Raw genomic sequence first — 22,487 nt, 5'->3', positions numbered from 1 at the left:
TTTCATCAAGAATAAATTATCCCCAGCAGATAAGAAATCCACCGCAAAATGTAAATTGTGTGACATAACCATTTCATTGGGGGGAGTGGGAAAATCGGCGAATACCTCAAACATGAAATACCATTTAGAGAAAAAACACCCTCAAGAATATTATAAATTGAAAGGGACTGATTCAAGCTCAGGTTAGTACTAAATTTTTATTTTCCAGTTCAAGTTATAAAAATATTTCCAAACACTTGCTTATTCAGAATTATATTAGAATTGAAATGAGGGGCAAACCACCCAGGAAATTTTTGCTAAAAATCTAGGGATTTATTAGGAATTTTAAAGGAAATTTGCATAAAAAAATTACCCCCAGGGGCAAACCACCTAAAGATTTTATGCTAAAAATGTGAAGAATTTAGTATATTGTTGGGAATTTGGGGAAATTAAAGAAATTTGTGTAGGAGGGGGAAAATTTTTCTTTTTCATCACTTTAAATCGTTTTAATAACACCTACGATCTGATTTTATTATTTAAAAACAAATAATATTCCCGTTTATTTCAACGTTTTGATTTTTTGATCACCCTGAGTCTATTGTTTTTTTTTAGAAACGGCTGGACCTTCTAGACCTTCTTCTACTTCTAACTCTAAGTCTCACTGGCTGACTCTTTCAAGCAAATATAAAAGTGGAACATCAATTCATCCAAAACGAAGGAGTTTCACTACCTTATAGGTGAAATGATATGTTTAGATAATCAGCCATTCAGCATTGTATCAGATGGTGGCTTTACTCAGTTACTGAAGACAGCAATTCCAAATTATCAAATTCCTTCTGACAGATACTTCAGAGAAAAAATTGTATCAGATATTTACTCAAGATGTAAAGCACAAGTGACTCAAAGAATTTCAAATATGTTGGGAAAAGCATCTTTTACTACAGATATTTGAACGTGCAAATATACAAACAGTTCTTTTTTGTCTCTCACCATCCATTTTTTTGAAAAAACATGTTTAAAATTAAACCAGAGATCCCATTTTGCACTTGCCTGCAAGAAGTTTTCAGGATCTCATACAGGAGAAGCCATAGCTGAAGCATTTCATTCTTTGTTACAAGAATGGAATATAAAAAAGGAACATATTCACTTAGTATTAGCAGACAATGCTGCCAATATGAGGAATGGTTTTGTTAAGGCAAAAGTAAATTATGAAGCATGCTTCATTCATTCTTTACAACCTGTAATACAGGATGCTATAGGAAGTCAACGTGGAGTCAGTGATTTAATAGCAAAATCAAGAAAAATCGTTTCGCATTTTAATCACTCTCAAACTGCTTGCGATAAACTAAGTAAACTTCAAGAACAACTAAACCTTTCCAGGATGTACAAACACGTTGGAATTCCTCATTTTATCTACTCTCTCGCCTACTTGAACAAAAACAAGCGGTAAATTTATATATTTTGGATCATGGGGCTCTTACAGACTTGACATTTTCCGAATGGGAATTAGTTGGAAGCGTTTTAAATTTGTTAAAGCCATTTGAAGACATTACAAAAATTACAAGTTCCTCAGACTGCTGCATATCTGAAGTCATTCCATTTGTTCCGACTATCACTGCCTATCTTAACAAAGAAAACGCTAATTTTGCAGAAGTAGGTACAATGAAAGAAGAATTTAAAAGCAGCTTAAATAAACGATTTCAGAATATATTTCGAAAAAAATATTATACCATCGTAACTTTCTTGGATCCTCGCTTCAAAGACAATTTTTTTTTACAACAAAAGACCGTGATTTTATATGCGAATACATAACTACAAATCTAAAGTCGCTAATAAAAGAAACCAATACATCTGTAGAACATTCTAGTTCCCCTGTCATTTCAGATACAATAAATGAAACTATAGAAATTGATAGTGATGACGACAAACCAATTGCTAAGTATGCTCGAACTTCTGAACCTGAGTCTAGATCTGGCCAAAATCTGTTTTGGGAAGTGTACGAAGAATTTGCCGGAGAAGGGATCAGCTCCACAACAACAAAAACCATTCCAACAACATCTTGTGACACAAATCATCTTCTAGAGCATCCATTTGTGAAGAAGTGAATGCTGAAATTGCATAATATAAAAAACATCCTCTTCTTGAAAAAAAAGCGGGTTTCTTGGTGGCAAGAAAAACGAGAAGTTCTACCATTATTATATAATCAAGCTCTTATATATTTATCTGCACCAGTTGGCAGTGTTGCAAGTGAGCAAATGTTTTCAGAAGCTGGAACCGTAAATTCGGTGAAAAGGAATCGGCTGAATCCAGAAACAACCGAGACACTAATATTTTTACATGATAATTTGCCTAAACTCCCAAAACTACATTATTCATATTAAATGCCTCTATTTCATATTATATCTACCATAATTTCTTAAGATTAAGTTGTTTGAATTATACTTTAAATTTAAAAATAAAATGTTTTAAACTACTATGGTTGTTTTTTACACATCGGCCGATATGTTTATATCTATCGGCCGATACCGATAATCGGCTCTCGGTCGATCACTGATTTAAACAACTGTCTCAGAAACAATTCATTAATAAGAATCATACAGCCGCCGTGTCAGAGTTCAGACCTACGGAACTTAGATAATATATAATTCGGACGATAAATAAGTTCATCATTTTTCAGCCAATATTTAGTAAAGAGAACAATATCTGGATTGTGAAACACATTTAAAAACAATGAAACCTCGGCTGCTTTGTTGACATTTAAAAGAAAAAGTTCCTCTAGATTATCAACCATTATAGAGCTATTATTAATAGACCTAAAAGAACAATTATCCACCGATTATTCATATGCAAGCGATAGATTGTGTGGCGGCTGCTCGATTATTTGTTTATTCTGCTCTTCCAATGTGACGCAAATTTTCCTAAAAAGCCTTTCAAGAACCTAAAAGAAAGGCAGATCCCTAAACAAAATAGATATAGGGCGAAAATTAAAAGGTAGAAAGAAAAGAAATAATAAAAATGTAAAGATCTATATTGAATTTATTAAAATATTTTAAATTCAAATCCCAAAACGCCAATAAATAACTTTATAAACAAAAACATATGTTACCATTACTACCATAGGGTTACCACCTTGTTATGTCTTAGAAACTCTCCTAGTTTAAACTCCAGGTGATTAAAATAGAGCAAATTTACAAAATCAAAAACACCAAAACTTCCTTTAAAAAAATGTTTATTCTTATAAATTATATACAATAACAAAAAAAAACATAAGGACGCCTAATAAACAAAATTCTGTCAACTATCACTGGTTGCCTCAATTTTCTTCTTCGGCGGAGGCTGATCTGTCAAAAAATTGATCACGCCCTCGAACCCTTCATGCACTTGAAACTCCACATCCAGAATATTCCTAATTTTCAGAGGCAACTGCACCTCCGGCCTGCTCATGGCTACTTTAATCGCGTCTTCTTTGCTTAATTTCGCCAGATCTCCCCTTGGAAACTTTATTGTACAATTTTCGTAGCCGTTAACCTTAAATTAATTAATGAATAAACCATCCGGAAATATATAAACATTTACGTGTTATTATACGCACTTTACAAACCAAATCGAGCTCGTAATCCATATCGGTTTCGGGCCATTTTTGTTCTAAAACGTTTTTGTCCCATCGTATTTCTTCAGTGTTGTTTATTCGATTGGGGGCAGAAGTGAAGCCACTCCATAGTTCCGAGGCAAAATGGGGTGCTAGCGGAGCCAGGAGTATAATTTGGGCTGCTAGAGACCGTTCATACTGAAGACTATGAGCTATTAGGGCAGGTGGGGCCCTCTGCAAGTGGAAATTTAAAAATATGAAAGTTTTACTGGTCAAAATAGTGGTAAGAATTTATTATTTCCCAAAATAAAAAAATTGGCGAAACGAAGAACTTTTGCGAAACTTAGTACTAGTACTGCAAAGCTTAGTAGTGACCCTTTTCTATCCTGAAATTATTTGACAAATATACTTTTTTAACTACAAAAATGATTTTAAAAAAATCAGTAAACTAAAAATAGCAATCATAAAAAAGTGAGAAAGACAGAACGAAGAATGATGAGTATTTCAAGAGGCAAGAATAAAAAGAGAAACAGAACAAAGATACGACAAACCAAATCATTGTATAAATTGTCGTAGGATATAATAAATTGTCATATTCAACTTTACTTAAAGGTATCTTTAATTTATATGCAATGAACGTAACCTAAGTGATCTTTATGATATTCATAGGAAGAAAACCAAATATTACTTTCACACTCTAAAATTAATCTTTCTAAGGGAGTAATAAATATGGTGTTGTAATTTAAAAATACTATTCTTTAAGAAACCAATAATGGATTCTTACGTGTGATCTAAATAGACACATAATTACTTAAAAAATGCCATAACCTATAAAACATATGTCCGTATTATATTTTTATTTATAACTAATTTATAATTTATAACTAAATTTCGCTGTCTAACTCTGTAATAAATAATAGTTTTGTATTTATTTAAAGTTAAATTAAAGCCATTTGTAACGCATTAATCCTAGTGACCAAAAATTGCTTCCTCCGATATCCATGCAATAGCAAAAAAGGATTTGAAAATGGCAATCATCGTTTTTAGAAAGCACCAAAGTTTTAGCCTATAAACAGCTTTTTCCCTCAATAAGAATCTCCTCATCTCGCTGATTTGTCAACTGCTCTAATAGAATTGAAAGAACTCGTCCATTATCTCAAAAAGACCTACGTAGAGTAGAGAAAAAATAAAAACCTTAAGTCTCGGTCTCAAAACATCCTTTATATATGTCCCGAAGGTTACATGTTTCACTAATAAAGCATCATCAGACCTTATAAACTAGTAACAACTCTCACGAGATGACCTGCTTTGTACTGAGCAAAAGTCAGGAGTCTTAGAGTTTTTATTTTTTCTCTTCTCTAATAGAAATAATTTTGCGTTTTAGAGCTTCTCATGCGTTAGATCTCAAACACAAACATAGAATGTGCCTTTCTTAACGGAAAATTGTATCTGTGGAGAAATTGGCAACCTAGAGGATTCTATATATTAAATTGTACAAATCGTGAAAATAATCTTTTTATGCTCTTTAAGAATTTAACTTATCTACCATTTAATCTGAAATCTATTCTCATAACAGGATCTAAACGTGTATAAAATTTTAAATTAATTTATTGTGTATTACAACATAGAGATATAGTGAATAAAAAAAGACCAAAAGAGAAAACAAACTTAAAAAAATTGGAAAAAATAGTGTACAAGAAAAAAAATCAAAAATCCCTAGAAAATTGAAGGATTAAAGAAAAAAACTATATCATGATATATAATGTAATATGGTATTAAGTATTGATAAGTATTTTAGTCGGAGTAACGCGTCATAAGATGAAACTAATTTTGAAAAAGACCATAAAACTATATACAAAAAAAATATGATTCAACAATCTTGTGAATCATCAGGAAATCATATATGTTACATTTAAATTCACGCCTGAACAGAGTATGTACAAGAAAGCTAAGAGTGTATCTCTTTGGCTAAACTTCGCCAGTTTTTCTTTTCATAAATCAATGGTAGGTTATGGCATGTGATTTTTTGCTGATCTCAGTTCTGCAGACGCCATTATTAAGACATAGACAATAATAATTAAATACATGGTAAAACTAAGACCTAGAGATTCCTGTAGACCTGTTTTCGTAGATCCTAATATCTCGATTATTCCATCTCCAAAAACATTTTATGTCTCGGGTGATGCATGTCGTTAGGAGAAATTCAAATTAACTTTAATTCAGCTTTCGGCTTTATAACAACATGCAGTTACATTAACTGCATATATCTGCTCCCAGAAAACACAAATATTGAAAATTTAATTAGATTTAGAAAAGCAGTTTGGTATAAGATTTTCTTTTTATAAGGTTTTCGTCTTGTATAAAAAATTTGTTGGCAAATAAAGGATGTCTATAGACTCTTAACTCATCTGCATACTAGCTAGTGTATTACTATTCACAAAACAATATTTAACATCATTAACAAAAGAGTAATGGAGAGTGGATTATTATTTTTACAACTTGAGCTATAGCAGCCATGGTAACATGAAACCCAACCTTGTTATTACCTTGTCAAACGCTTTGGAGAAATTAGTGTAGATTACATCAACCTGACAATGGCTCTCCAAAGAATGCAACAATAACTCAACTGATGCCAATAAGTTTGTTCCGGTATAAGAATACAATTTAATAGCAGAAACATCACCAAATTTTGATTTGACCCAACCTGTATATTTCCAGATTCTACAGACTGCGCTAATTATGCATTTAATTTAAAATAATACGACATTACTTTACAAATATTTGTTTACTTTACGACCGATTTTAATGTACATCAAATTCTCAGTATTCTGTGGGTTTCAATAAATGATTACACATATTTACGCACAGTTGGGAACATTGTCATTGCTAGTACAAGCAGAACTAAAGAGGGGGGGTTTCGAAGGATTACTTTTCAAAATTTTATTGTATTTGAGAAATCAAACCTCTCTATTTTTCTATTTACATAATTCCACAAATCTTCCATACTAATTATTGTACTTTTCACATAATTAAGGTTATTTTCTCTTATACCTTTAATATAGTTTATATTATTTGTGAGATGCGTTCTTTTGAATTATCAGACACTTTAGATCTTGAATATATCAAATTTTTTAGATTTCATATATATTACTTTGTTGTGTTTAGTTACGCGTTTTGTTAAGTACTTGATGTTTGTTCTTCAAATATCGTCCCTTCTAATTGTTAATGTTTCCAGAGTTTTACAAACACACGCTTTAAGTATTTAACTTTAATTCCCTTAATGAACTGAGAGCTGTGGAAATTATTTTAACAAAAATGTTTACCAAGTTTAACAGTCTTTTTCTATTAGACGATTAACTAATTGTATTGCATATAGGAATATGTTATGTCAAATTTAAGGGATTTTAACTGATATTAAAAGATTTAATCAAAAAGAATCAATATTTATCTAAGCAGTGATTTTAAGTCATCAGTAATTCCAAATTGAAATGCTTGTACGTAAACATCTGTTCATCTGAGCAGTAATTTCCCTTTAGACTCTTTTGGTTTTAAATAATCCAAGAGGAAAAAATCCAGCGGTGTGGTATGCAGGTCATTCTACTCTCTGAAACAGCCTGTATTATGGGAATTAAGTCTTATTTATTATACTGTTAGTAAGGGAATTAATTCACTTTACAGAGTGCTACGACCAGGAATTTTAGATTTTTCTTCGACTACATATTTTGAATAACAGAAGGGCATCAAATATTCATACTTAAAATTACGGGCCTTATATCGTTTTTAACCAAATTATTCAATATTTGGACAATACCTCCACTAAGAGCTTTCAAAGTGTTCAAGTAGTTAAAGAGTTCTTGAGAATGGCGGTAGATCACGTCCCAAACATCCTTAACTGGGTTAAGATCAGGACTGTTTGCTGGGCAACATGCAGTATGGCATTATTGTGCTGAAACAAACAATTTTTACCAATGTAAGGGTCAAATAGTATCACATGTTTTTTCAGGATCTCCCGTGTGTACCTATCTGATGTTAAGCTTCCAATATTAGTAACCACCAAGTCAGTGTGAACAGTTAAAGAGATTCCTCCCTTAAAATATAACTGACCTTCGCCCAAATAATCTGGTGTGTTGGAAATTACATGTGGTCTTCGATAAACTTCTATACGTCTATCCGAGTTTTAGAGACAAAATCTGGTTTCATCTGACCAAAGAATTATTTGCCAGTCTTTATCAACCCAATTATTGTGTTCTACTCTAGTAAAATTTAACCGACAAATAGAATCAATTAAAATTCTGAATCTTTCTGCTTCCTGTATGAAGCAAACTGCCTGTCACAAACCGTTGTCTTAAAGTAGAGAGTCTTAAGACGCTGTCTTAAACTTTTTCTCAGTTTTACGATGTCTGCCTTACCAGGTCCTATTGAGTGCTGACCGGTCTCCCTATAACGTTTGATCATACAGAAAACAGAAAACCAAATATTAGGTCAAACTCTTCAAAAGCTTCATTTCTCTTTCAGTAAAATGACTACCTGGACACACTCTTTGGCGATCAAATATCTTTATTGGCGTTTTATATAAACACTATACTTCACTGTACCTCACAAACGTAAACTTTCAGTAAAAATTATAAATTTATGTAGTATGTAAATTTAAATTTTACCTACATTTCAATAAAATAGAAATAAGATAAACACACTTCGATAAAAAAACGCCTGTATAAATTTACAATGTGTGTATTGTGGCAGTTTAAAATAAGAAATAATATATTCATTTTTATATGAATTTCCAAAAACAATTTGTTGGTGCGTTAATTTTGTTGGCCAGTAGACATATATAAATGATATTCCATTCATTTTAAAACACCCTGTTGTATGATACATCTGATGAAAAATAAAAACATGTTCATTTACCCCAAAAGATCAAACAAAAAGTAAACACTAAGTCTTGGTCTCAAACCTACAACACCTACACGTGTTTCGCTGCTAACTATCAAAAATGTATAAGTAAGTAGCTCACAAAACACATAACTTAGATGTGTAGCTTAAATAATTTTATTATATGTTTACTTTACGCGTAAATAAATCTCACTATAACGTCAATTCTTACTCACTAAAAAGTACTTACCCTAATACTATTGGTTAATCCTTGCTGCTTGGATATGGCAACGCTAATTTGCTGAGAAATGACGTAATTAAACGAAGCTCCTTTAACATAATAATTTCGAGAGTCCCACAGATAGTCCTCTTGCGCTTTGTATTTATCGTCAGAGATTTTCGGTGGGAGTGTACTTCTATGTCTTAAAAAGTCTCGTATCGTTAACCACAGGCGTTTTTGCCAATTTAGGATTCCCGGGAAAGCTGAATTAAAATGTAATTTTAATGCTTATAAAGAGTGGGATTTTTATATATATATATATAATTACTATTTGAATTCCAATTTCTGTGAGAGGTGGGTGCTACGTCGGCCATAACCAGTAGTCTAGTTGTGTCTATTCCATACTCCATAAACATATCCTCTGGGGCCACGCCGTTGCACTTGGATTTACTCATTTTTTCCCATGATATTATTACCGGTTCGCCCGTCTCTTTATGTGTGGCTTTTCCCTTTTTCATATCTAATAAATCGAAAATGTTTATCTAAATTATAGAAAATTTAGTTTAAAACTATTTAAGCTTTGTTAATTCTTTTGTTGCTGTTGGATATAGCTAAAAAAAACTACTTCAGACGATCGATTTATATGTTTTGATCGACGCTTTGATCTCTATGGTACATAAGGGGTTTGTACTTCTTTTATGTTCAGGAATTCTAGTTTTTAAATATCTTGACGTTTGACTGATATAAAGACCGTCGCATTGAGAACATGGCATTTTATAGATGGTATTACTTTCGCCCTTTGGTGTCTTTGTTTTTAATTTTGAAAAGAACCGTTATATGTAAATGTATATACAGTCTTTTCATGTTATTAGAGTATCTATTGCATTCTCATATTCTCTATTGCATCCTTTTGGCTTTTGAATTTCAAAATGTATAGAACTTGCGTTAAATGCTAGTTTTGTGTTTAGTTGTGGTTTACACCTTACTAACCAAATTTTTCAAAACAATTAATTTTGTACAAAATACTTACATTACACCGAATAAAACTTACGTTTATTTGAACATATGAAGTAGATTTTTTTTAATCTATACCAACAATAAAAAAATGAACTAAGCTTAATACAAACTGAGATCACGAATTAAAATTTTTGACTTAGACCACAAAAATTTAACAAATTTTAAATTTGGGATTAAACAGACTACCATAGACTAATAAATTGAATGTGACTTGACAAATCATAATAATAAATTCTGGAAATAATGTATGGGACTTTATACATTCCTTTGGAATTAATGCCTGGTTGGTATAAAATAATTAGAATAATCTTAAAAGTGTTTGGAACAAAGACTTTTCCAATAATGCAATTTCATATAATTTCATATTTCAGAGCAATGGTTTTTTGCTCTAAGTATTTATACAAGACAGGCAATAACATTTACCCTAAAAGATCCAAAAAAAAAACATTGCTAAATTCTGTCTTAATTTGCTTTAATATAATGTTAAACTGATGTTCACTATGAACTGGATACAATTTGGACTTTTGGTATAACCTTAAAAACTAATTAATATATTTTCATATTGTTTCACAAAAATTTAGAAGAGTTTCTAGGGACGGATTTGACCGTAAAAACATGGTTGAGGTTTAACAATTTGCGTAATTTTGATTGGATTTTTTTTGCTATTTTTATTAGAAAATGTTTACTATTCTTACGAAATAACAAGAATTTTCATATTTTTTTATAGTAAAATAAAACGGTTTTTGGGGATGTATTTGAGGATATATACTTATTTTTGCGTTAAGGATTCGGGTAACTGCATTTTTTTGCTAATTTTCTTAGCAAACTTTTACTATTCTTGAGAATATTTTAACAACTATATATTTGCGAGATTTGAGAATATTTGCCAAAGAAAACCGGTCTTATTAATAAGTGCGATTTAAAAATTTTGTTTGTACCTCAAATACATTATGAGTTAGAGAAAATTTTGTCAACCAGGGTCCAAGAACCACCAAATTTTTGTTTTTGAAATGTAAAGGGTGTCTCAATAAGAGCGCACGTTTTAATTGGTAAATAAAAGTCATAATTTATTTTAAACTGAGTGTTATTTATATTTTAATGTAAAGCTAATACACTGTAATTAAACGTGAAAAATAATGGCCAATGGTGATGGCAAATGGCCGTCTCGACTTTCGTGACAGACTCTTATTCGTTTTGAGAAATTTTTAATTACATTTTCACATAATTGCGGCCCAATTTCGTTAATAATACGTCTAATTTCGTTTTTCAACTGTGGAATTGTTGTTGGGTTATTAGCGTATACGAGGGATTTTAAAAAACCCCAAAGAAAAAAGTCACAAGGCGTTAAATCGCATGATCTTGCGGGCCAGTTCTGGTCTCCATTCCGTGAAATGACACGACCGGGAAACTTTCTTTGCAACAATTTAATTGCTTCAAGTGTAGTGTGACATGTCGCACCATCCTGTTGGTACCACATACCGCCCGTATCCATACTATCCAATTGAGGCCATAAAAACTCAGTGAGCATATTACGATAGCGTTCGCTGTTCACGGTAAGCATTTTCAGCCTCGTCCTCTAAGAAGTACGGTCCAATTACTCCACCTGTCCAAAGTCCGCACCAAACAGTGACTCTTAATGGATGCATTTTCTTCTCATGAATGACTCTAGGATTTTCTTCGCCCCAAATTCGGCAATTCTGTTTATTAACCAAGCCATTAAGATGAAAGTGTGCCTCATCGGTAAACTAAATTTTTTTCAAAAAATCGACATCCATTTGTTGTTTTTGCAATACCCAAGAAGAAAATTTACGGCGCCTCGCATGGTCCACTGGCTTTAATTTTTGGGTCAATTGAATCTTATAGGCATGTAAATGAAGATCTTTTGTTAGAATTCGGTGGGTAGTGCTCTTCGAAATGTGCAACTGCTGTACACCATGACGGTTAGATGTTCCCGGATTCTCGCCAACACTTTCACGCACTGCGGCAATATTTTCAACAGAACGGCTAGTACGGTGATGCACTGGTCTTTTTACATCCACGACAGAACCATTTTGTTCAAATTTATCAATTAGTCTTTGGACGGTCGTGTGATTTGGTGCATCGTGTCGACCAAAAATGCCCCGCAATATACGAACTGTTTCCGCAAAACATTCTCCATATTTGTAGTGTGTTTTAACAATAATAATTCGTTGTTCGACCGTATATCGTTCCATGGCTACTAATCGCAAACTGTTTACATTATTCTTTTCAGTTTTTTTTTGACATACTGCGATGAAAAAAGAATGCTGCGCAATTCAAAACGTGCGTTCCTATTGAAACACCCTTTATAATGTAATCTTGTTATAAATGAATAACTTAACTGAGAGGATATTTAAAATATTTTAATATCCTTAGATCTGCCTTTTAAATATTCTTATTTGGTTTTTGAACATAAATAGATAGATAAACATTAACTTTTTTCATAAAAAAGTCTAAATGGCATTAAACATTGTTAAATATGATATTAACTAAAATAAAAAATCAACTTAAATGCAACAACATCGAAAAAATCAAAATAAAATAAGGTTTCACAGAAATTTTAGCAATTCTGTTTTAAATATACACAAATACTATCAACATATTATTAATATTGTACACATACAATAGTGGCATCATTTAAAGGTTGGTTTGACAACAAAATTACAAATATTACCTATACAATATTACAAATCTAGCTTTAACTTAGATTAGTTAGATTTCGGACGCTAATAAACATTCTTTTGAAAATATGTAAAATAATATTTAACGGGGATTAAATTTGACTTATTTCGAGTTGGGTAGGTTTTTTGAAACAGCTTTCTTGAAAAGATCTTAATTATTATAAACAAAAAGTGTAACAAATATAATTATATATACCCACTAATGTTACAATATTTTTAGAGATAAATGTATCCTTACAAGTTTCATGCATATACTGAATATTGAGGCTGAATACTGAATATTATCCTAGCACTTTTGTACAATCAAAACTCTCTCTGTGTCTGAAGATTTACCCCAAAATATCAAACCAGAATTAGGTAATCTGGTAATATTTTTGACAATTACCCTTATTGCATAACAATACCTAGATGCAGTAGGCAATTTCTTCCATGTGCATTCTCCAATTGAGTCTTTTGTCTAATTTTACCCCCAAAAACAAAGCATTATCCATTGTTGGTACTTCATTATTTTTGTAAGAAAAACTAAAGGCACTTTCAAGATAATATTGCCAGATTCTAGTTAAACATAAGGTTTATTTTAACGCTGTTTAGATAGAAATATGAGATGAAGATAATAAATAAACCATTCTCCGTACAAAAGAGTTCAGTGACAATAACAATATGAAACAAATTTAAACAGACTCACCAATAATATTAACTTTTTCTTCTGGCAAATACTGGCCACTGCCCTTCAACCTATAACTCCTACCCATGACCATCCCTTGCACCAGCAGGCGTTTAAACGGTTCCTTTTCAGGTAACAGGCCCAAAGAATGCAAGAAGTGACTTACGAACCTTGCGTAGTATAAATGAAGAACGGCTAAAAAAATTATTAATATATTTATCATACTTTACCACCTTTTTAGTACTTCTTACCATGTTCTTTTCCCCCAATATATAAATCCACTGGCATCATTTTAAAAGCTTTTTCCTTACTAAACATTTCTCGATCATTTTTTGGATCGATGTACCGCAAAAAGTACCAAGAACTGTCCACAAAAGTATCCATTGTGTCTGTTTCTCTTTTGGCGGGGTTGCCGCATTTCGGACACTCGGTGTTTACCCACTCATGGACGTCCTCCAGTGGCGACTTGCCTTTATTCGTCAGTTGCGACAGTTGGGGTAATTTTACAGGTAAACTCTCACGAGGTACAGGTACAGTACCACAGGTGTCGCAATGAATTATTGGTATGGGGGTTCCCCAGTACCTTTGGCGCGATATCAGCCAATCGCGGAGCTTCGCACTGGACCAGTATCCGCCTGCGTTTAGTTTTGTGGCTTTTTCAAGGATTTCTTGTTGCTTTATTTTAGGTTCAAATGAATCGGTTTTATTGCTTGTTATTGGTATGTTATGTAAACGGGCAAAATCTGAAGATTGCTGACATATAACAGGAATTCCTATAAAACTGTCGGTTCTATCTAGAAATTTTATTTCTTCAGTAACGAAAATTGGTAAATACTCGTTATTAAAAGGGTTTAACGCTTTAGCTTTTAATTTGACGGTTCCCCCGTTAGTTTTTACGCTTTCTTTTTTGGCTAGTATATGGTTGTCTGTTAGAGCGATAAATTTTGCTTCTTCTATGTGCTCTGGAGTTGAAGTCCAAAGGGTTATGAAGGTATTTTGGCTAAAATATTACACCATTAATGACATTGACCAAGTAATATTTAAACTATTACATGTTTTTTTCAGTTTCTACATTAAAATCAAAATTAACCCCATTACAATCACCGATCCAATGTTTCTGTAACAGTATAATGTCGCGCCAGTCTTGCAAATTTGACTCGTTTAGTTCATCGTAGAGTTGCTTGGCGAATTTTGTTGTTCTTATAAACCATTGCTTCAGTAGTTTTTTTTCAACTTTAGCACCAGATCTAAATTTAAAAAGAAAACTGTATTACTTAACTGAAATTTTGTTCTTATTTATATTTAATAAACTTGTCTGATTCATTATCAAAATGTAGCCTTAATATGATAGGTTTGAAGAGTTCTGCCACTAAAACTTACGAAAATTGTATGATTATGTGGTTCTGTAATATAATAATTTGACTATATACCTTTATCAATTTTTACCAAATTTATGATAGGATCACTACGTAAATTAACCTATTTTGACAGAGGCCAATCTTGGATCAATACCCGGAAATTTAAAATGTAATAAAAAATTGTAATGTAAAAGCAACACTTTTACATAACTATATAATCTCTTATTTGTATACTCTCTTATAAGTTTTTTTTATTCATATACAAATTTCAAATTTTATTTAAAAATTTATTTATTTCCAGAATAAAACTTATGGTAACCATGCATATTAATTCGTAATACAAAATCTGCGGAAATAAATGAAATAGTAAAACCCACTGAAATCATAGATTTGTACATTAATTAAATGCAAACTAATAAATACATCGCGAAATCTCAAAATGCATTGAATCCCTAAATGGAACTACGCTTGTACCCATTGTTGGCGATTACATAAATAAGGAGCGCATGGTACATTATCTCATTGATTTCTGTCAATTAAATAATATTAAATTGAATTTTCACCAAGACTGTCAACATCTCAGTCCAATGTAACATTTGGGAATAGTAAACTCTCTACTGTTGACAAACAAGCTAGTCACAATCATATAAATGTAAAACACATTCAATCTAATGTTTTACCTAGCCAACTAACTCTAATGTTGTTAAATATTCAATCTCTGCGACATAAAACTAGTGAACTTTCACTTTTTTTGCATGACTTAAACTATCCTAGTATTTTATTACTTACTGAGCACTGGCTTAAACCGGGTGAGCTTATTGATCTACCAAATTATGTTATTTTGTCTAGTTTTTGTCTGATTTTGTCTTCTCATGGGGGATGTATTATATTATTATGTAAAAACTTTTTAGAACACAACTCTTTTCAACAGGTAGATAACTTTAACTATCTCCTAAAGGAAATGACTTTTGAATTTACTGTAATTTACTCTAAATCCATAAACTTATATGTAATTTGTATTTATAGATCTCCTCTAGGAGACTGCAGCGAATTCTTTTTAAAATTAGAGGCACTTTTTTTGAAATTACATCGGCGGCTTACGTAGTTCTTACAGGAGACTTTAATATCAACTTTAATGATAAAAATTCTGTCTTTAGTCTGCGCCTCGATCATCTAATGGGGGCATTTAATATACATATGCATGTAAAAGATTCTACTCGTATAACACAGTCAACAAGCTCCACTATTGACTATATTTGTTCTAATTTTCCATATGACTCCGTGGAGTGTACAGTCGCAAATTCTGCTTTATCAGACCATGAGTTTATACTATGTAAAATAGCAAATATACAAAAGGAATGTAGTGTATCTGCACAGCGATATGGTCGAATTTTTGGTATTACTAACTTTAATAAGTTTCGTCAACTTTCAGCTCTTGAGTCCTGGAATTCTATTTTCTATTTACAGTGGCGAAGCGTACGAGTAGACAAGGTAGACACTGTCTACCCAAAATTATCCAGTTATTTGTCATTATTTTATTACGTAATTATTTCATGTAATTGTTGAATTACAATTAAAAAAAAAATTAACACAGAACGTAGTCGCTCCTTACTATTATTATATAGTATCTAAACGGCTATAATATCTATCTATCTATAATATCTAAGGCGCGTCCCGCCTGACGCACCAATTAAAATAAAAATGCAGGGCTGACACCCAATTATTGTATGCGAGCCTCAGAAAGACACATTGATATTTGTCTTCCGAAATTTAGAGCAATTAATCGAACCATATACGCATCAAGCAGGTGGCAGAGGTCCCGCCGCATCAGCATTCTGCCTATTACGTCCTATGCAAAATTTACTCGCGAGAAAGACATTCGAGCTTTGGTCTATCGAAGTCGACCAGCTATTTTATTATGCTGTTGAGGGTTATTGTTTATGGACACGCTTGATCTGGTCGACCGCAATACATCTTACAGATTTTTTTAGTGGTTATTTATGAACGACTGTTCGATATTGGCAATTGTATTTTAGTTGTGTTTTTATTTGTCTTTAATTAATTTTAACATAATGGATATTATGGATTTATAAGTTATAGTTATACCTATGTTGTGTTTTTTTGTAAGCAGTATTTATTTTTATTTATCTATCTTTCTATGCTAGTAAAAAAAAATATTTTCTTCTTTTTTATATTACTACATAATTTTTCTCTTTGAGTTAATATTTCATGCGCTTTCATTCTCTATTTCATTAAAATGAATAATATTAAATACACATTTTTTGCTAATTAACGATTTTTATTGTTTGTCTATCCGAAAAAAAAGTATACGGTTCGCCACTGTCTATTTATCTTCCTTTCACACAAAAATTGTTAAAGCTCTTTGATGCTTCCTTCCCAATGATTAAAATCAAACCAAAATCCAAACCTATAAAATCTTGGTTCACGAGGGGTTTGAAAGTATCTTCAAGAAATCTGAGATCTCTTCACACAATAAGAAAGTTCACTGACTCTCCAGTTTTTCATAACTATTTCAATTCTTACCGAGCCTTGTATCATCGTCTGATAAGAATCTCTAAGCAAACTTACTACTCCAACCGTTTAAGTCGTTCATCTAACACATATAAGGAGAGTTGGAAAATTATTAATGATATTCGTCACAATTGTGGTAAGCAGTCAAGACAATGCCCTGAAGTCTCTCCCAATGATTTTAACAATTTTTTTTCTAATATTGCTCTACAACTTCAGCAAAATTTGAACCCTTCTGTGGATCCTCTTTCCTTTATGCCAGCCATTCATGTTCCAAATTCCTTCTTCTTTATACCTACAAACCTAAACGAACTCAAGGATATTCTGTATACTAAAAAAAATAAAAATTCAACTGGAGAAGACAACCTTTCAGCTAAGATTTTTCTCAACGTTCCAGAAACGGCGCTAAAGGCACTAGTTGACGCAATTAACCTTTCTTGGAGCAAGGGGATATTTCCATCTTGCCTAAAATCAGGTAAAGTTATCCCAATTCACAAGGGTGGAGCTCTTGATAATCCTTCCAACTTTCGTCCCATCTCTCTCTTGTCTACGCTATCAAAGGTAATCGAAAAACTGGTTAAAAATCGAATAATGTCCTTTTTTGAGGATGTTTTTTAAAGTCCAAAAACATCCTCACCAGACTTCAATTTGGCTTCCGTGAAAATACCAGTACCAATGATGCCATGTTTAATTTTTTTCACGAGCTTTACTCCCAGATAAATGCTGGTGGGGTTTCGGCGGCAGTTTTTTGTGATTTGTCGAAGGCTTTCGATTGTGTCTGCCACAGGATTCTGCTGCGGAAGCTTCATCATTATGGTTTTCGGGGAGTTTCATCTTCTTGGTTTGCTTCCTATCTGCAGGATCAAAACAACGAGTGCTTGTAGGATCTAAGTACTCTGATTACCATCCTATCACCTTGGGAGTTCCTCAGGGTTCAGTTTTGGGGCCTATACTTTTTCTCCTATAGATAAATGATCTTACCAATCTTAATGTACGGGGGAAATGTACTCTATTTGCCGATGATAGCACACTTCTCTGGCACAGATACTCTTCGAACTATATTAGTAACTGATCTTCAGGCAGTAAATCTCTGGTTTGAATCAAACTTGCTGTCACTAAATCCTCAAAAAACCAAATTATTGTGTTTTAAGTGTGCTCTAGACCACGTACCTTTTTTTAATTCAGTAGTTCAGCAGTTTGATAATACAAAATTTTTGGGTATATTCATTGACAGAAAACTCAGATTTGAAGAGCATATCCTCGGTACTTGCAAAAAGGTGTCCGCAGGTTGTTTTGCAGTCAGAGCGGCTACTCTGGAGCTTGGCATGGAGTTTGGAAGATCTGTATATTTTCATTAATTGAATCCCACCTTAGGTATGCCATTTGCTTCTGGGGTAATGCAGCTGCCTACCTTCTACAAATGCTGCTTGTTTTACAGAAGCGTGCTGTACGTTACATCTGTGGGCAGAATCAGGGAGGCAACATGTATTGACACTTTTAAACGTAAATTGAAAATACTTTTGACCTTGTGTAAAAGTAAAAGTTTACAGTATTTGAATTTTATTTGATTTGTTTGTATGGTTTGAATTCTTTGCTGTCTTATACTTGAGGAGATAATTATGGAATTTAATTTATTTTTTATGTATTTTTTTTCTCATGTTTGTTTTGGAACTCGAGTGTGTATGGGGTGTAGTGGTTAAGTTTAGTGGTAGTAATTTAAGGTAGCTTTGTTAAGAACAATTTTTCTTTGTTAATAACAATAAAGCATGTTTTTTTTTGTTTAAATGTGTATCTATATTTATATAATTTAAATGTAGTTCCATGGGACAATTTTAATTAACTTCTCTGTTACTTTTCCATCCAGTGCATTCCTATTTCATTTTTGTAGCTAATGTATAGCAAGAAACCCATTATAAACATTTTTAGTGAAATGAACAAAACTTCATATGCCATTTTCCGTTTTTACCCTGAAATTTTCATCAAAATGTCTGTTTTTTTAGTAAATGAGTCTAAATTAATAAATTTATGTATTTTTCTCAATCTTTTCTTTCTTGTTCTAACAACCATTTTTTAAACTTCTTTTAAATGATGCAATATATAAAATATTCCATACATTTCCAGGATCCAAAATTAGACGAAAACCATTAGACGAAAACTACAGATCTTCGTCTTATTGTTTTAAAGGTTCTATCAGTTTTGTTTATCTTGTTCTTTTCATGTCTTGTATTGTGATCGTGTATAATGTTTTGCAGTTCGGTTCTATTCTTGTGTTGCCTTGTTATCATCTTAAAGCAAAATATTTGGAGAATGTCCAACAAACCACTCTCCTCATTTAGAAGATCGCTGGATTATTGTCTCTCCTTATTTAACATTGAAAAAAAAAGTTTTTGCATTATTTCCAGCTTTTTTAGACAAAATATTATTAAAGAGATAATAATAAATTCCTTTATTGCCATCCACATCCTTAATAAAAAGACAAAGCAACGTCAACAAATTTTGACTCGAATTAAAATCTTACGACCTAAGTTAAAAAGATCTAAAACAATTTTTTTCAAAATAAATAAAATTATAAAGTAATACGTTAAAATCAACAAATACCCCGTATAAACACAAAAACTTAAAAATCTGTAATTCATAAAGATACATTTTTATTTATTGAATTTAAAAGAGTAGAACCTTTTTTCAATAAGAAATCGCTTAATACTCTGTTTAAATAAGTTACGGCTCTGAATCTGTCGCAGACCGGCCGGTAACATGTGGTATGCTTTTACTGCTCGGTAAGTCGGGCTTCTTTCAAAGAAAGCTAACCCGTGTGCAGGTATTCCAAGAGCTTCTCTGTTTCTTGTTATGGTCGTCATGTCTCGTGAGTACCCACCTTGATTTGTTGGATATAACTGAGGATGCTTCTTAATGAACATCACAAGTGATAAGAAGTATAGTGATGGGGCAGTAAGTACATCGAAACCATCAAAATACTCCTCACATGATGTTCTGGGAGTGAGTCCAAATATGCACCGAATTATTCGTTTTTGCGCTTTAACAATATTTTGGGCATCCCTTCCAGTACCCCAAAACATGATGCCATAATTCAGCACTGACTGAATGTTTGAAAAGTAAAAAATCTTAATGGTTTCTATTGATAGTTGATCCCTGAGTCTACGAATAAGACCACAGAGGCTGCTCAGTTTTGATGTTAAGTAATTTATGTGTTTTTCGTAACTAAGACATCCATCCATGTGTATACCCAAGAATTTAATACTGCTCAATTAGATATTAGAGCTTAGATGATTAGATGCAGATACCTTTTAATTTAATATTAGGGTTTATTCAAAACAGAAAATTTCAAAATAATATAATTCAAAATATATAAAATATATATATATATATATATATTATATTATATATATATTATATATATATATACTCCAATACAAAAAACACAGAAAATATGGGATCATTATTTGTTAAGAAGGGCCTATATCATTATTAACTTTTGTTATCAATACAGTATATAAAAACCAGTCTTAGTTTTGACTTGTAGTAGTAGTTAATTGGTAGCGGTTGGAAGTTTTCCTTATCATGGCTTGTAATAAAACTTTATCAGATTTACTTCTAATAAGCACATGGACAAGGGGATTATTTATTATTAATTAATGTATTTAATATCATGCAATGGGATTAATAAACAAAAAGTTTAATTCCATCCTCTTTAAAATGGCAAGTAAATAAATATCCACCAGAGAAAAAAAACACATTTATAAAGTAAAATATGTAAATAGTAAATTTACTTAATATGAGGTAAATAAGTCAAAAGTCGCATAATAAAGGAGGGAATATTAAACCTTTATATGAAAATATTTTTTGATACATAATTAATCTATAGATATTTTTTTTTAATTTTTCAATGTCTCTTAATTATTTGTTCCTACCTCCAAGAACATCCATTCTCATCAACTTGTTCATCAGCCAAAACAGTCTGATCGACAGGATCCCAATTAACCAAAGCCTCCTTTTGGTATGCCAGTCCAGCATCATAAAGTTTCAAAAATAAATCCTGTGTCCAACGATAATACTGGGGATCACAAGTCGCTATTTCTCTATTCCATTCAAAACAACAACCAAGTCTTTGTAATTGTTGTTTCATGTGTGCTATGTTTTTCTTGGTCCACTCTTCTGGTGCCAGTTGTCGATCTATCGCAGCATTTTCTGCAGGAAGACCAAAAGCATCCCATCCTATCGGATGAATGACCTTTTAAAAAGACTTTTTTTGATCAAAAATATGGATTTTTCATAAATGGTTTTACTTACATTTTTGTTGTTCATATGCTGATAGCGTGCGACAGTGTCGCTAATTGTATAGACTCTAACATGCCCCATATGAAGAAAACCTGATGGGTAAGGAAACATTGAATTTACATAATATTTTTCCCGGGTATTGTCGTTTTCGTCAAATGGTTTTTGTTTGATTTTATCGCGCCAGTGTTTCTCTATTTTTATTTTTGTTTCTCTTGATATATCTTCGTTCTGTAACAAGTTTAAGACAAAGTTTATTATGAAAAATAGCATAATAACTTACCCAAAGATGTAACCCTGATAGGCAGCGTTTATTTAAATGTGGTGACACTCGGTTTAGATGCTTTATCGAATTTTGTGTTAAGTACAGAAGTCCCATTTTAATTTTTTTCTTTAGGTTTAGGTTTTTGGGTATTTAAATTAGATTTTTAAAACATGGGTTAGGTTATTATAATGTAAATATAACCTCACGTAGTGTCTCTAGTACTGTTACGAAGTGAGGTCTTTTAAGTTTGAATTCCTATGCGAAAATGTTTATGCAACCCACTTAGCAAGTGGTACAAGTTAATTGTTTGTTCATTTATAAAAAGTTACAACATCGTCTGGTTTACATTTTTGATAGATATAATTATTAGTAATAATATAAAAAATAGTATTAATACGTTCTACAGAAAAACTAACATTAGAAATGTATATACACACGATATTACATGCTTTTTTAAATCTGAGATGCTGGACGAATCGTCCTACTCACCTGAGGTAATTCCGTTTTAGCTTATAGCATATCATAATTTGAAGAGGGTTTTGGCATTAACAAGTAGTATGCTGATGCAGTCGGAGATCAGATTTGCCTACTTATCTTCCTCCAAATCCATCATCTGCTACAAGCTGAACACAAGAAGCCAATACTCACGATACACGTTCAGTAATAAAAGTATTAACACAAGATCAACAACAACAACCATTTTTTATATTAAAATATTTTAAAGTTAAATTTGGAATAAATTTATGTAATTTTGTTTAAGTCTACATTTTACTATTGTCTTGCTGTAAATACGTACATGAGTCTAATTTATCCTATACAATTTGATAGTAGGTACCTTAAAGTAATAACGAGCCTTTCATCTGGAGATATACATTGAAGAAAATTTGACTATTTCTGACTTTTTGTTCGGATTCTCTCGAATATGTAAAGTCTCTTTACCTATTCTTATATACTCAAACAATTTTGCTATTCTCTAATATTCTCCAAATCTCTCCTTGTGCC

General features: G+C 32.0%; 1 protein-coding gene across 1 annotated transcript; it reads right to left on the bottom strand.

The window, feature by feature from the left end:
* Positions 1-3,193: 3,193 nt before the first annotated feature.
* Positions 3,194-21,684, bottom strand: LOC126735031 (leucine--tRNA ligase, mitochondrial). Its single transcript, XM_050438905.1, has 10 exons — positions 21,504-21,684; positions 21,236-21,451; positions 20,857-21,176; positions 14,093-14,287; positions 13,292-14,040; positions 13,062-13,235; positions 8,989-9,180; positions 8,691-8,923; positions 3,572-3,802; positions 3,194-3,507 (listed from the first exon to the last, which is right to left on the bottom strand). Exons 1-10 carry the CDS (start codon positions 21,597-21,599, stop codon positions 3,274-3,276), a joined length of 2,640 nt encoding a protein of 879 aa, XP_050294862.1. The 5' UTR covers positions 21,600-21,684; the 3' UTR covers positions 3,194-3,273.
* Positions 21,685-22,487: the final 803 nt, after the last annotated feature.

Source organism: Anthonomus grandis, chromosome 4, assembly GCF_022605725.1.
Source record: "Anthonomus grandis grandis chromosome 4, icAntGran1.3, whole genome shotgun sequence".
Taxonomy (NCBI): domain Eukaryota; kingdom Metazoa; phylum Arthropoda; class Insecta; order Coleoptera; family Curculionidae; genus Anthonomus; species Anthonomus grandis.
This window is presented reverse-complemented; position numbering and strand designations above follow the sequence as displayed.

Coding starts and splice junctions, on each gene's coding strand:
- LOC126735031 (XM_050438905.1), bottom strand. CDS start 21,599: ATGGGACTTCTGTACTTAACACAAAATTCGATAAAGCATCTAAACCGA. Junction 21,177..21,235: donor AGCATATGAACAACAAAAAT/GTAAGTAAAACC, acceptor TCTTTTTAAAAG/GTCATTCATCCGATAGGATG. Junction 8,924..8,988: donor CAGAAATTGGAATTCAAATA/GTAATTATATAT, acceptor ATTTTAATTCAG/CTTTCCCGGGAATCCTAAAT.